We start from the raw sequence: 14293 nt of genomic DNA, 5'->3' as shown, positions 1-14293 counted from the left end.
ATGCGCGGTAAGCTAGAGTCCATAGACGTAGTAGTAATGGTAAGCCTCTTACGGCCCTGTGCTGGTATAGCAGATCTAGAACTGACCTCGGAAGGAACTCCGGTAGGCCCTTTGCCCTCATTCGTAAGACTAGTAGTCAGTTTTTCTGGTCCACGTCTAGAACTGACCTAGGAGTGAACTGCGATAGGCTTTTTGACCTCAATCCTGAGACTGTCAGTCATATTTTCACGTATAGGCATCCACTCAGGCTTAAGCACGGTCTCAGAGCCTGGTAGGCCCCTTACACCTCAGAGTGGTAGGAGAGATGCATCGCCCCACTGTGCCAGGCCCGCCAAGGCCGCTAAGCCCCTCTGCGCATACGCCGGTAGCTCTAGGAGCCTCAGACCTGACACCGGTGAGTCTGTCTGACCCCTCCTAGACGACAAAGCTCTCGGGAAGGTGTTGCCATGCTGGGGTGCCTTTGAAAACAATGGACTTACCTTCTCATGTTTTGATGACTTGGCCATGAAGTCCATGAGATGATCCGGCGGTGACCTGTTGAAGATCTCTCTCCACCTGGACAGCCAATTCCTGAGCGATCTCATAGCGAGGGTGCCAAATGCTGCATACAAGTCCCAACGGTGATCAGCCCCATGCACTCAAGACTAAGTGCATGGCGGTCTGATGCCAGAAAGGAGCAGTTGCATGAGGCATACAGAGTAAAGCCCCCCGTGACCAACATGCACCGGGGAGGCGAGGCAATGAAGGACGGTGTAAACATTGAAAAAGAGTTCGGGGAATCATGCAACGCACCAAAAAAGTATGTTCGCACAAGCTGCTAGGTCTGTTCCTGTCCGATCAGAAAAAGGGACTGTGGTAAGAGGCCATAGGGTGGGGCTGGAAAGAGTGTCTACACCGAGCCCACGCCGCTGCACGCAGTACAAAATTAAAGGAGAAGCTAATATTTTTCGCTGCCAAAGGTTTGAGTACCATCCCCATTCAGGGGACACCCATACCAGGAAAGGAGACGGGATGTATGAATAAGGCTATTATGGACCTCTATGATAACTCAACAGATCATGCTAGCTGGTGCTTTGGTGGGGAGTGTATTAAACCCTTTCCAGCTGAGAAAGGTGTATGTTAGCACTGTATTTTGGTCCCCTTCCCTTTTAACTTATTCTGTGATGCAATGGTAACTGAGCTACAGGTAAACACTTTGGATGCCCCATCTTTGGGGGAGTAAAGATTGGCACCCAAATGACTGCAGACAACGTGGCCCTTCTCCCTAGAACCCTGGCAGGCCTATTGAAGTTCACAGAGCAGTTCCCCAAATTTTGGGAACAGTGTAGCCTTGTAATTAATAAAGATAAAACCAAAACAATGAGATGTGGCAAGCTGCAGGGCTGCAAGCAAGCATTAACCTTATGATAGGTGGAACAAACATTGAGGCAGTCTTATACTTTGAATACCTCGGGATCAGAATATTGGGGGATAGGAAATGGTCAAGACTCATAGATAAAGGCAATCTATCCCTTGGGAGAAAGTGCAACAGTATCTTATGATTTTCAAAAACATTTGGAAATGATATACTAACCCTTGCGCTAGAAATATATAGAGCACAAGCGATAGCAACTGCTTATTATGGTGCTGAAATATGGGACCATTGTAAGATGCAAGCTATGTCGACAAAGGAGAAGACATTTTAAAAATGTTTATTGCGGCTGCCAAAAACACACCTAATTGTCCTTTTACATCTGGAGCTTGGCCTTATGCCTCTACTTGACGAGGTTGCTTTGAAACCACTGCTTCTGTGGGTACGTATCGGTCCGGTGATACCCATCCCAAATCCAGAATAGCCATAAGAGATATCTTAACCAATCAGAATGTTCTAATTATCCCATGGTTTGAACATATTCAAGTGTTATTGGATCTGATAATCTGGAGCAATTTGGCCTAATTGGGATGGTATCTCCAGAAATAGCAGGCTGGATGTTCTGGATGCTTATCTAGAATACACCACAAGACAATGCATTGGTAAGTTCCTGTATCTATCATCTGGCTATAGTTATTTGTGAATCAAGTGAGGTCATTATCTGGAAGAGTATCTTTGCCTTATTGTAGGACCTACCCAGCGAGCTTTATTTATAAAGCTGCCTCTGGGCACTTGACCACTTGCTTCAGTTAAGGCCCGGTGGCACAGAGCCTCCTCCAATGGTTGCCCATTGACACGGTGCAGCATTTCCTTTCTCTTTGCCCCGTGTATGCCGACATTTGTAAGAAAAAGTTAAAACCATGTCTGGCAAATAGAGGTATACATTCCCAGATTCCCATTGCAGAAGCATGTAAATTGGCAAATATCCATGATCTTAAATTCTCTGTCTCGAGTTATCTTGGCAAGGCAAAAACTCTCAGCAATCTCAGCTAACTTTGTTTTTTTGTCTCTAAGAACAATGTTTTCATGATTACTATCTTCACTTATTTATTGATTGTTTTTGTGAAACAATGTTGGATTGTTGTATACATCTAGGAATGTTGGCTATATTTGTTATAACCTAACGTTTTATTAATTCTTTTGTGGTTTTATGATTATTAACCAAAATAAAGTAAATATTGATTGATTGAAAATGCCATTAGAATTCAAGTCTATGATATCTTGTCACTGGGTTTGATTGATGTACATTTTGAATGAGTGGAATTATTGTTGGCAGGTAGATTATGTGGGGGGTCAAGTTACTTTTTGGCTCTACGAAATAGAGTGTTGGTCGCCAGATGGTACATCCAGGGGAGAACGCTCACCAGGGGGGAGTTAGTCTGCATTAGGGACTGTAACAGAGTGAACTTACAAAAACACTGCAGTCCTACATATTGTGTAGGCTTCCTTAGATCAGCTATCACAATAGCTGAAGTCCTCTGTGTGTCACATGCATTCATACACCAGTGCCAACAAGAGAGAGAAATGTGCATTGTGCATATCTGCCCCTCCTTGTTCTTTGCGGGAGTATTTCCCTAAGTAGTTCTCGGGAGGTTAGCTCAGGGGCAACTTGCTTGCCTTGGAAGCAAAACGACACGGAACAACACAGGTTCGATCCCTGGGTCCCCGCTTAGAAACCTCTGGGTATTAAGCATGTTATAAATAACCTATTATGTCATGTTATACAAGTGTGGAATTTATAAAGCACAAACCTCGCTGTGAAGCCAAAGGGTGCTGAAGATAGGAGGTTACAAGTAGGGAGGGAGGGAAGCAGAGGTACCAGGAATAAGAAGGGATAGCATGAGGTGGTGGGAGTAAAATAGGGATGGATACTGCTTACCTGGAGAGGATGCGTGTCACATTTTGAATTTTGTCCTCCTACTCGGTGTTAAGACAGAATTCAATTTTTAGATATTCAGCAGTTGCTTTTCAGGCTCTGCTAAACCTTTAGCTTTTTCCCCTTTGTAGTTATTTGGATCTCTAACCTATTTATGTGGGCAGAGGAACGTCTACTGAAGTCCTCCCCATGCCACTGCAACCCTTATTAACTCAGAGTATGTGGTGCCATGGTAGCGCATTGGTAGCTTAATGTACCCTTTGGTAGCCATTGGAGCATCAATGTATTATCATAGGTTCTGCTCACATCCATTTTGTTGTCAGGCTTCCTGTGTTTGGATAAATGATTCCACAGATATAAAATAACCATTGTGCAGAGATGGGCTCTCTTTGTGAGCCCAGTGATGCACCCACTATTTTATTTTATTTTTTATTTTTTTATTTATAATGCGCTGGGACATGGCCCTCAGGCATGGAAGCGCAGGACAGACAAACAAAAAACTAGGATTCCAAATGACAGGAGGAGAGTACCTATAAGAGGTTATCATTCGATTAGGAAGGTTTTATAGTGGTTTGAACCAGTGCAGAAAGTGATAGTGATACACCCACTATCGTGATTTGCACTGGTGTAGAAAAGTTTCTGGCCCTGGGCTGGCCAGTTCACATCCTTTGAGGATGGTTTGCGGTGATTGGCGGATTTAGAGGCCAACCAGATTGCCTAGCTGCCCAACACTTTGGTTTTAACCCCCGAGTGTGATTGGTGGGCTGGCTTAAACCAGCCCATGTGTGTGCGTGTACGGGTACTAAGGGAGATCCTTATCCTAACTCAATTCTGCCAGATTTTCTTGAATGGCCGGTAGCTACTTACCTGCTGTGAGTTCCAACAGATTTTGGGCAATTGTTGCATTTTAATCTGCATTAGATCTGGACATACAGGCTGAACCCTGTTTCCTGGCTTTATCTCTGGTTCCCATTTTCAGCTGCTGGACATCCTTTCTGGGCCTCCTCCATCCTTTTGCTGGCTGTGCAAGACCTTCCATGCTGTGCCCATCTACGGGCCATTTGTCCACCGACTTGCCATTTTACTGCCTTGGTCATCCCACCTTGCTATTGGACGCTGCTGTCACCTGCAAGGGTATTAAGACGCCAATACCCCACCTCAGCTGCTCTTCTGGAATGTCCTGGGTCAGCCCCACCATTGTCTTCTTCGCGAGGCTATTGAAGCTGTTAGCTGGGTTCCCCTGCCTTCTGGGAGTCATCCTTGCTGCTGCTTTTACTTCTGGGTTGAGGGTTCTGCGGTTTGAAAGAGTGATTGTCCTTCCTTTCCATCGTCTGGGATGATGTTGGTCTGGGGTTTAGGGGACTCGCTGTTCGGATCATGTAAGCTCCACCCGAAAAGAAGAGTTCTACTTATTGGCTTGTTTGGGACTTCCTGAAGTGACATTCTGGGAACATGATCACGAGCACCTACCTCTTGGTCCCGGGGTTGGTGGGTTATTCATGATACTTACTCCCAGGGGTTCGTTCCTGTGGTTGACGTTTCTTGCAAGCGAGTTTTAACCCCATTTTTCCCTTGCCTCACATTACAGCTGATTTTTGCTTTGCTGCATCTCCTCTCAATGCTGCTGGTTCTCAAATAACCTTCTGGAGTTCTTCCTAGGGGTCGGTTTGCCCCAAGGGTTGTTTGCTGCCATATCTGCTCCCGTGCAGCAGAACAGAAGGGACCTGCCTTTTACCCCTGCACACGGATTGCCTCCTGACTCTGAACTATTTATCTCTATGGGGAACATTATACTCTCCTAAAAATCTTGCTGAGTGTCTTTGGGGGTATCCACCTGCCCCTGGCCATCTTTCCTGCATCCAGTTTGGGTCCAGTGAGTGTTAGGCCAAGGACTAGAATCTTAGCTTGCACCTGTGATTTGTAATGTTTTTTAAAATATATATACCACTTCTACTGATGCGAATGCCTGATCACCCTATTTCTAGTGACAATGTATTCACTTTTCTCTTAAAGTTTGGTGCTAATAGTCCAGATAGTTTTTCTATCTTTTTGTGGACCCCGGCTACGTGTTCAAATTGTTTCCCCCATTTAGGCCCTACATTGAGTGTGAGGTGCACATTTGTATTTTCAAAATACTGTGTCCTGGTGGTCAAGCATACTGTGACTGTGTTGGCAATTGGAATCCTTCTTTTGACAATTACTGTATGTCTTGCACCAACCCCCCCCCCTTCCTGTTACTATATGTTTTGTGCCTATCACTGGACAATGGGCTTACATTTTAGTACAGTGGTGGGAAGTGTCTTAGCACAAGTTACTGCTGTTATACACACAATGATATTCACACCGTGTGTTCTGTCTACATAAAGTACTTATTAAACTAACAGAGATGTGCAGGTGTTACCTAATGACGACGTACATGTTTCAGTTTACACATGTGGTGTGTTTCCATTGCATAAGTGTATGGACTACCTGTGCCTTTGTGTCTACTTCCGCTCCCTTGAGTGAAGCCTGAGTGCTCTGTCACATTACAGTCCTTGAGGGAGGTTTGGCTTTCCTGTTTGGGTTGGGTACACTGCCCCTCCTTGAGGTGAGTGGTTGTACATTCCCCACCAGAGGTGTGTACAAATACTGCCTTAACATTTGGCACACTGTAGAGGTCTGGTCGAGCCTTGTCATTCCCTCCCTCACATGCGAGAAAATCCTCTCATGCCTCAGCATGGAAAGATATTATTGATTTCAATTAATCTCTATTCACTCACTTGTCTACCTGTTTATCCACCAAAGTTCAACAATATAGTACTTCATTGCTACTGTACGACAGCGGACTATCCAACCATAAATACATACTGGAGCTAATTTTCGGCTTCACATAATAGGAATCAGCAGCATAAAAGCCTCATGTAAGGCGTTTATGCTGCTGCTTCCTGTCACGACCAATTTTCATTCATTTGTATGGTGGAGAGGAGGCGCAGAACCCAATTTATGTTTCCGCCACCTCCCTTCCGTTCCGCCATACAAACGCTGGGGATCCCTATGGAGCCTGCTGGCTTTATGCGCGAGCCTAAAGCAGGGAGACTCCATAGGGATCCATTGTAAACGCTGCCTGTCATGCTTGCACGTCAGGCAGTGTTTATAATTAAACGCTGCCTGCCATGTGCACATGGCAGGGCGCGTTTAATTGTAAACCTAATTCTAATTGTAAATGTAAACGCTGCCTACCATGCCAGCATGGTAGGCAGCACTTACTCATTTGCACAGCGGAGTGCAAATGTGCAGGGAAAAAGGCAGCATACTCAAATGTACACCACCTTTTGCCCTGCACATTTGCACTCCGCCATGCAAAAGACCATCATATGGTGGCAGGGAGCCACCTACGTTTATGTCTACATATACTTGCTCCCTGCCCCTAAATTCTACCTCTGAGCAAAATGAGCTCCTGTGTGTGAGCCCGGTGGCATCTCCTTGATGAACCACCTGCTTAAGCATCACTTCACCCAACCTTCTCCTCCAACAGAGGAGCCATCCCCCCGTTTGGGTGTCTTTCCTGTAAAATACATCATACTGTTTGCAAACTCTGAAGCAATGTCTACGAGCCCTGCCTAGGCAAGCAACCCAATACATCAGACAGTAAACTAGAGCAGAGGAAGACTGCCTTCCTCTGCTGTTTTCCCGGACATCCACCCTCCAGGCCCATGCAAAGAAGGATGACACAACCTGGCACTTTAAAGTGGCTGCAATAAATAAATAAATAATATGCAACCTGGATATGTCACTTTTATTGGTCCAGTACAAGATTTCGTCATTAGAGCATACGTTTTGTCAAAACCACCATGTATTGAGGCTTTATTTCCTTTGTCAAAACTAGAGTTATTACATCAGGAAACTGATTGCTAAGTTATGTTATGGTATTATGCTTTTATACCGCCGTAGTAGTTTCAAAGACCTTAGGCATATCCATGGAGTGGCGCATAGTGTGACCCCAGCAGGGCTATCCGAACCTTAGTCTGCTGGAGACGAGAAAATGAGTGAGGGGGAGATAAAAGAATGGGATGGCAAGAAATAGATGCTACAAACGCAACTGGGAGGGAGGGCTACATTGCGGTAGCAATGTTTTGTGATATCATAGCTGCAGGACAGTCCTGCTGGTTGGAGCACAGTTCTGCAAAAGCGAGGAGTCTAATATGTTCCAGTAAGAGTTGTGGTACTTGGGTTGCGTTTCCACGGTAGATTTGGGGAACTGCAAGCTAGTATGCAATGAAATGTTGGATGCATGAGGGGTTCAAGAGTGTGTGAGGGCAATCCTGGAGGTTTGGGGGGCCTATTTATTTGCCTGCGCATCTCTGTTCGCTGTTCCCCAGTACTGACTCTCGAATGTTGATTCCGCGACTGGCAAGTATTAGCCAAGAGTGGCATAGTCAAGAACAGACTGTGTGTCAGTTAGTGTTGTTGGTAACAGTAGGCAAGGGGATGGATTGGAAAACTAGTCCGGTAACATTGAAAAAGGCTAGTAACGTTATGCCAAAACGTCTGCTCTGTGTCATGCGGTGCTAGACTTTATTTTAGCTCCCAGTCTGTCAGGGTGAGGCCTTACTTGCAAGTAGGCTATCAAAGTGTACTGTGTGGAAGGCAGAGGTGGGTGTCTGACACAAAGGCTAAAAAGGGAGCGAAGGGCCAGATGCCTGTCCTTTTACATGCAGTGACAGTCTTGCACCCTTCTGTCATGTTAAAGTTACTTATGTTACTATGCTTTGACTGTTGACATCAGACTATGACATGCGTTATTGCTTGTACAGCCATCCAGGCCACAGACAGCCCACCCCACAGAACTGAGGGGCAGGGAGGAAGTCTTTCATGTTCAGAGACAACAGTGTAAACACCAGCACTGAGAGGCCCATCATCCAGCCGGCCAGAGTGGAGGGAAAGGGCACGAAAACAGAAGTGAACCTGCTCCAAAACAGACTCACAAGAAAGTGAATAGCCTGCACACCTGCCAAACCTTTTACCAACAACATTCGGGAAGGGTTGTATGTCAGAAATGTGAATTTGCCATGTTAGCAACTCCTTGAAAAATTAGAACAATTGGCAGTCCCGCCCACCCCCCTTTAGGTTTCAAGGTTTTTATCCTGCGCCAAATCACCACAGCAGTAGCCTCAGCCCTCAGAGCGCCGAGGCATGTCCTTTTATGCAGAATGCTTAAGCCTTTCACAATTGCACAGCGTCATTGTCAGCCTGTGCATGTTGAAACAATTCCAAAGAAAACAAGAGGACAAAGCGCTTCTGCTTCCTCCCCAGGCCATGAACAACCATGAATGTCTAAAGACCGGAAGAATGGATGGATCTATGCCCACTTTCATGTGAGGGGGGGTTTTGAACTGTGGCTCCTCTGGGAGCATAGCTCCAAACCGGGCTTCCTAGACTGTCTTGAGGCCTACTAGGAGCGTTATGGCGGCGGTTAGAGTGGTTTGTGAGGCAGGACTCCTCATAGACTGAGGCTGGCATTTCAGGGAAGGAATCTGCATGCTCCATTCTTGTAGCTCCTTTGTCATCTGGGCTGTAGTTACCTTGTCTTGTTAGTAATGGGCAGCTGGCAAGACAGGGGTGCAGAGTTTGCTTACCTGATTATATTCACATAGTATTTATTTAGTACAAGTGTTTGTATTTTGGGCGTTATGGTTCTTTCCATAAACTGAGAGCACCTCTTGCATTTCATTTATTTGGAGATGTTTTGGGGAGTGCTTCTGCCTACCTTATGGCTGTTTCAAAGCGCTTGATCATGAGACGTTAACGCCAAATTACATAATGAAACGTCACATATAACCTGACCTAACAAGAGCTGACCAGCTAGTAAAACAGGAACTGGCATTGTGGCCCAAAAACATTAAAAGGGATGGACATATACATAAAAAATAAAAATAGCAACCAAAACTCCCTTGAAACCCAAGACATTCAGATTTGGTTGCAAGATTGCAATTGGGAAGGGGTGAATTAAAAAAAAAAACACGCAACGGCAGAGAAGGGATAGGTTTTGATGCAGTGAAGGAGGAAGTGGGAGTCCAAACAAGGCTGTGTATGTGTTGGGGTTCGGGGAGCGAGGTGGGGTTACCCACCTACAGTTAGGAGTGTGTAACTAAATAGCTTTGATGCAAATGGACATGCATTTACCGTTGGGAACAAAACATGTAGATCCTAACAGGCACACTTTGCACGGCACCTCCCTGCAGCTTAAAGCAGGAATGGTGCAGCAGCATAACTTAACACAGTTTAGCCTGCCAACCCTAAAAGAGCATAGCATTCCCAGGCAGGGCAGAGAAGAGTTGGTACAGCATAGCAATACTCATGGCAAACATATGTAATTGCTTATCATAACAAACGGGTAATGATGTCATCTATATAACAGCACCGCAGACGTTGCTAGTCCTGAAGAAGACATTACAGTGGGCGCTCCACAAACCAGCACTGCTCCAGATTCGCCCCCACCCTCACAAACCCCCCCAGACTTGAAGTCTGTGGGTTGACTGCTGGCAAGAAGGAAAGCTCTACTGTGGGACAAGGCCCAGAAATCAAAGGCAAGTAACTAATAACAGCATAGCTTGCACGTATCGCTCCATCACTATAGTTAACTACCTCGTATTCACTTTTACTATTGCACATCACAGGTACCCACATTAATGGCCCTGTTGGGCTCCATCTTCAAGTACAGCAACAGATTAATCTTGCAGACCAGTTTTCGTAGCACCGGATTGCTTTTATCGAATGCAGCACAGGAAATCAGAGCTTTCAGAATGTGGTCACTAACTGCTGATAACCTCCTTCTGAGCAGTCTGACGTAGCTTTGGCTGGTGATGGTAAGATCCTGCTTCACTCTCACACCCTTCAGTCCTTAAGAGGAGGAGAGGGCTGGGAGCTGTCAGTACCAGAGGGCAGAAGTGCTGCAAGGGAGGAACTGCCTAGCGGGTAGACTGCTCATGCACACAGCATGGTGTGTGGGGGCTGGGGGGGGCAAGGGGCAGTGCTCTCTCTGCCATGTTTGCTATTTCCACCCTACAGGGCACTGGGTCCCTACACATTGCCCTCCACACATCCATACATTCTCTCTTGCCCTTCATCAATGACTCTAAGAAAGGGGTGGGACAAAAAAGTGGGAGAGCCTGTGTGTAGAGACACAGGGTCAATTGTTCTCTCCTTTTACGCCTTGGTGTTACCTTTTAAGTGTGCTAAAATCATTATTGGCTGAGGAGAACTCATCATCACTTTGGAACCCAACTGTTGCCCAACCCAACTGAAGACCATAACTTGGTGCAGGCAATTGACCAGCAATAATGGCTGCTTATTAGATCTATAATACACTGTCATTGTCGATAAATTGATGGGGCACTTTAAAAATGAATTTTAACAGCTGCCATGATGTTTACTGCGCTCATAGAAAGCAAAAGTTAAGCGTTCCCACACAAAATGTCGAACTAATGTGAAAACGGGACACATATATAATACTGTCTGTCCATAGCATAATATCCTGCGTTCTTGTGTGTAGATCGAACCCCTGTCCTGTGCTGGCGGCGTTAAGGTTGTGGCACTGTATGGGTCTTAGGCAGAGCAGAATGAGCATGTGGGCCTGGGCCTTGGACATATCTCCTCTACATGGCTGGCGTGGGGTACGAAGCTTCCTTCTGGCGCGCGCCTGTGACTGCGTGGTGCGTCCACTGGCTCGTGCTGTCTTGCTGGATAACTCTGTGGATACAGCATCTTCACCAAGTGCCCAGTGTATAAATGCACACTCTCTCCTGTCATTGGGCCTCATTACATGGTAGCCGGTAAGGGTTTACCAGTACCGGTAAGGGCACCGGTAAACCCTTACCGCCTTACTACGAGTTCCCTTTGCGGGACCCGACCTTAACGGCTGGTTTTACCAGCTGTTAAAGTAGGGTGCCGCAAAGGGACCTCAGTGCTAATTACAGTACTGCAATTTGCGGTACCGTAATTACCACCTTCCCCATTCCCATTTTGCCCTATGGGGGCAAAAATGGGAATGGGGAAGGGCCTTGGTGAATGGGGGAATTACCGGCCCTGCTCACCTTGGAGTAGGGCAGTAATTCTGCTTTCCACCAAGGCGGACACGTTAAAATACCGGCGGCAACCATGGCGCTAACAGCGCCATGTTTACCGCACAACGTGTAATGAGGCCCATTGGACGTTAAGCAGGTGACAGCAGTGAGTAGCTGATGCTGGATTTATTTTATGTACATTTATAAAGCGTGCAAACACTCCTTGGGCCTCGTGGCGCTGTTATAGCAGGCATACGTAGTTGCGAGATGGGTACAGGGTAGTGACATGTGTGTGTGCACGCGTGCTCGCGCGCACACACCCATACATACACACACACACACACACACACACACACACACCAACAACATTAAGGTACAAACACTCACTGTCACCACCACAAATGTAACCATGAAACTTGAAGTGTAAACATCAACTCAACACCACTATAATCCAACCTAAACACTCACTTCAACTATGATATTGATGTAACCTGCTTAATACTTTGAATAAGTAGAAGATGGCCAAGCTGTACATTTGGCGATTCGGCCACTTGGTCACCTGAGTTTGTGTCCCAGCTTTGTCACTTGATCAATAATCATTTGATTGGGCAAAAGCACTGTTATTTCCCTGTGCCGATATTGTAAAAATATGTGATTGAAACGTAAAAAGAAAGCTTACTGTGCTGCCTAACACAGATTTGCTTTAATTTTGTGCTCCATGCTCCCTTTCATCATATCCTGTTTGAGTGGGAAATAGCTCTGCGGGTTAGGCGCTCACCTCTGACATCTGGATCAAACCTGCAGCGCAGGCTTGAATCATGGCAGGGCTGACTCGGCCCTTCATCAACAAACACATGGGATGTGACATTGCCAGAAATGATCATATCAAGGTAAAATATGCACATTTCATTAAATTGGTTTTGCATAACCACCCAAACTGCACAGGACGAATGGCATTTGCAAAATCAACACACACACAAAACCAAGAGAGGATATTTTCTTCTAATAGTCTTTTACAAAACCTTAAAAGGTGTGCATGTTTTCAACTCCAAAAACCAATACAATGTTTTCCATGGGACTTGCAGTTCCAAAATGGGATATTTCACCTTTAGTTGTGTGCTATTCTTCATCAGGTTACATAGTGCAGTGGGGCAGTGTCCGGCCTAGAAAGCTGACCACTGTGGTTTGATCCCCGAGTTTGGCTAAAATTCAAAGAGCACCTTCAATGTTTCTCATTTTAGCTGGGGGGACTGAGTCCACCCTCTGAATAAAGCGGGGGGGACTCTGTCCCCCCGCGTGTACCCTCGACTTGAGCCCTGATAGTTTGACAGCAAGTGCTCCCCAGATTGAAATACCCAGTGAGTAGCTCTTTGGCCTAGAGGACCCAAATACCTGTGTTTGGATTTTGTGCGCAATAATGAAAACGTCAGAAGTGAAGAGCATGCTCATTTAACCCTTTTACTGCTCTCGGAAGTTATACATCTCCTAATTTCCATAGCTAAGCATTGAAGTCCCTGCAGTGAAAGGGTTAATGTTGCCATGTAAATGATGCATCAGTGACAATACGTAGCTCATTTTTAAATGAGCCGTAATGTGAATGGAAGACGTAATAGCTTTACATAAGGCTTTTATGTCTTCCATTGTCTCATTTTAATTCATTTGTGTGGTGGAGAGGAGGGGTGGAACGCAACTTGCGTTTCTGCCACCCCCCTTCCTCTCCACCATATACACATGTCCCAGCATTTGCTCCGGCATGCACTTTCATGCCGTTGCAAATGCTGGGGATCCCTATGGAACCCGCCGGGGTGGACTCCATATGGATGCATTGTACACGCTGCCTGTCATACTCGTATGGCAAGCAGCGTGTACAATGAAACAATGGCTACCATGCTTGCATGCAGGGGTGTTGCTAGGTCTGGAAAAGATCAGGGGCTAAGCTAATGTCGGGACTCAGGGCTAGCTATAGCATTTTGGTTGTAGCTCCTGAACTTCTATCCGGGGCTACAATCAAAAGACCAGGGGCTATAGCCTCCTAAGCCCCCCTAACAACGCCTCTGCTTGCATGGCAGGCAGCGCTTACAATTAAACACTGTCTAAAATGCGTGCATTGTAAATCAAAACCACATAAGCTATGAAATCTTAGCATATATGGGCACCCCAACTTCTATGGTGGCATTTTCTCCACTGAGAGATCACGGTTTCTCATGAGTTGATCAAGTCATGGCTTTGTAGCAGTGGGGGCTACTCACCCCCTTTCTTCCTCCACTTGAATGCCCACCGATTGGTAGCGGTAGTTGGGATGTTTCTCTTCTGCTTTCGGCGATTCTTCAGACTCATCTACCTGGAGACAGGATGATAGAACAAAAAACAGCGTCACGTTGCAGTCACGGCCATCTTTCTGCAGGTATCGAAAGAGCCACCAATGTAGCATGACCCACGACTGTAACATCTAGTGCCTTTCTACAAGTTCTGGAGTAATGTTATGTTGATTTATACCACGCACCGTTCAACTGCACTGCACAATTATGGATATTGAAACTCATGTGTTACTAGTATTGGCATTGCCTCCTCTTGCAACAGTGGCATTGACCTACGCAGAATTGCTGCATACAGTAAATCTGCCGATCCCCATTGAAGTGCAAATTACGGAAAAACTTGAACTCAAGTCATGTTAGAAATGACATAACTGCATACGTTAACAACAATTGTGTTTGAAGTATTACCACAGCTACTGCCAGCAATCACAGACGCACACATGAAATCCGGAACAGCAAGCTCATTAGATCAAAACCTCCACCCAGGCACTCACCTCTCCTACCACTGTGCTCACTCTCTACACCAACACATAATTATAGCGCAGCTACACCCCTCAATCAATTCGGCCTAGCTGTTCACATACAAACATTGTCTGCGCTCTGTCTGCTCTGTCCGCACAATGGCCGTGCGGCCATAACCGATTCTAGC

General features: G+C 46.0%; 1 protein-coding gene across 8 annotated transcripts in view; it reads right to left on the bottom strand.

Moving 5' to 3' along the window:
* The window catches only part of DLGAP1 (DLG associated protein 1), a 2039252-nt gene that overhangs the window by 203139 nt on the left and 1821820 nt on the right, over positions 1–14293 (bottom strand). For all 8 annotated transcript variants that reach the window (XM_069620841.1, XM_069620846.1, XM_069620840.1 and 5 more), the window contains one exon: positions 13579–13670. In XM_069620841.1, coding sequence (XP_069476942.1) covers positions 13579–13670 — 92 coding nt within the window. The remainder of the gene's footprint in view (positions 1–13578; positions 13671–14293) is intronic.

The sequence above is a fragment of the Ambystoma mexicanum genome, chromosome 5q (genome assembly GCF_040938575.1).
Source record: "Ambystoma mexicanum isolate Mex_15411 chromosome 5q, UKY_AmexF1_1, whole genome shotgun sequence".
NCBI lineage: Eukaryota > Metazoa > Chordata > Amphibia > Caudata > Ambystomatidae > Ambystoma > Ambystoma mexicanum.
Note: the sequence above shows the minus strand (reverse complement) of the source record. Positions and strands in the feature narration are given on the sequence as shown.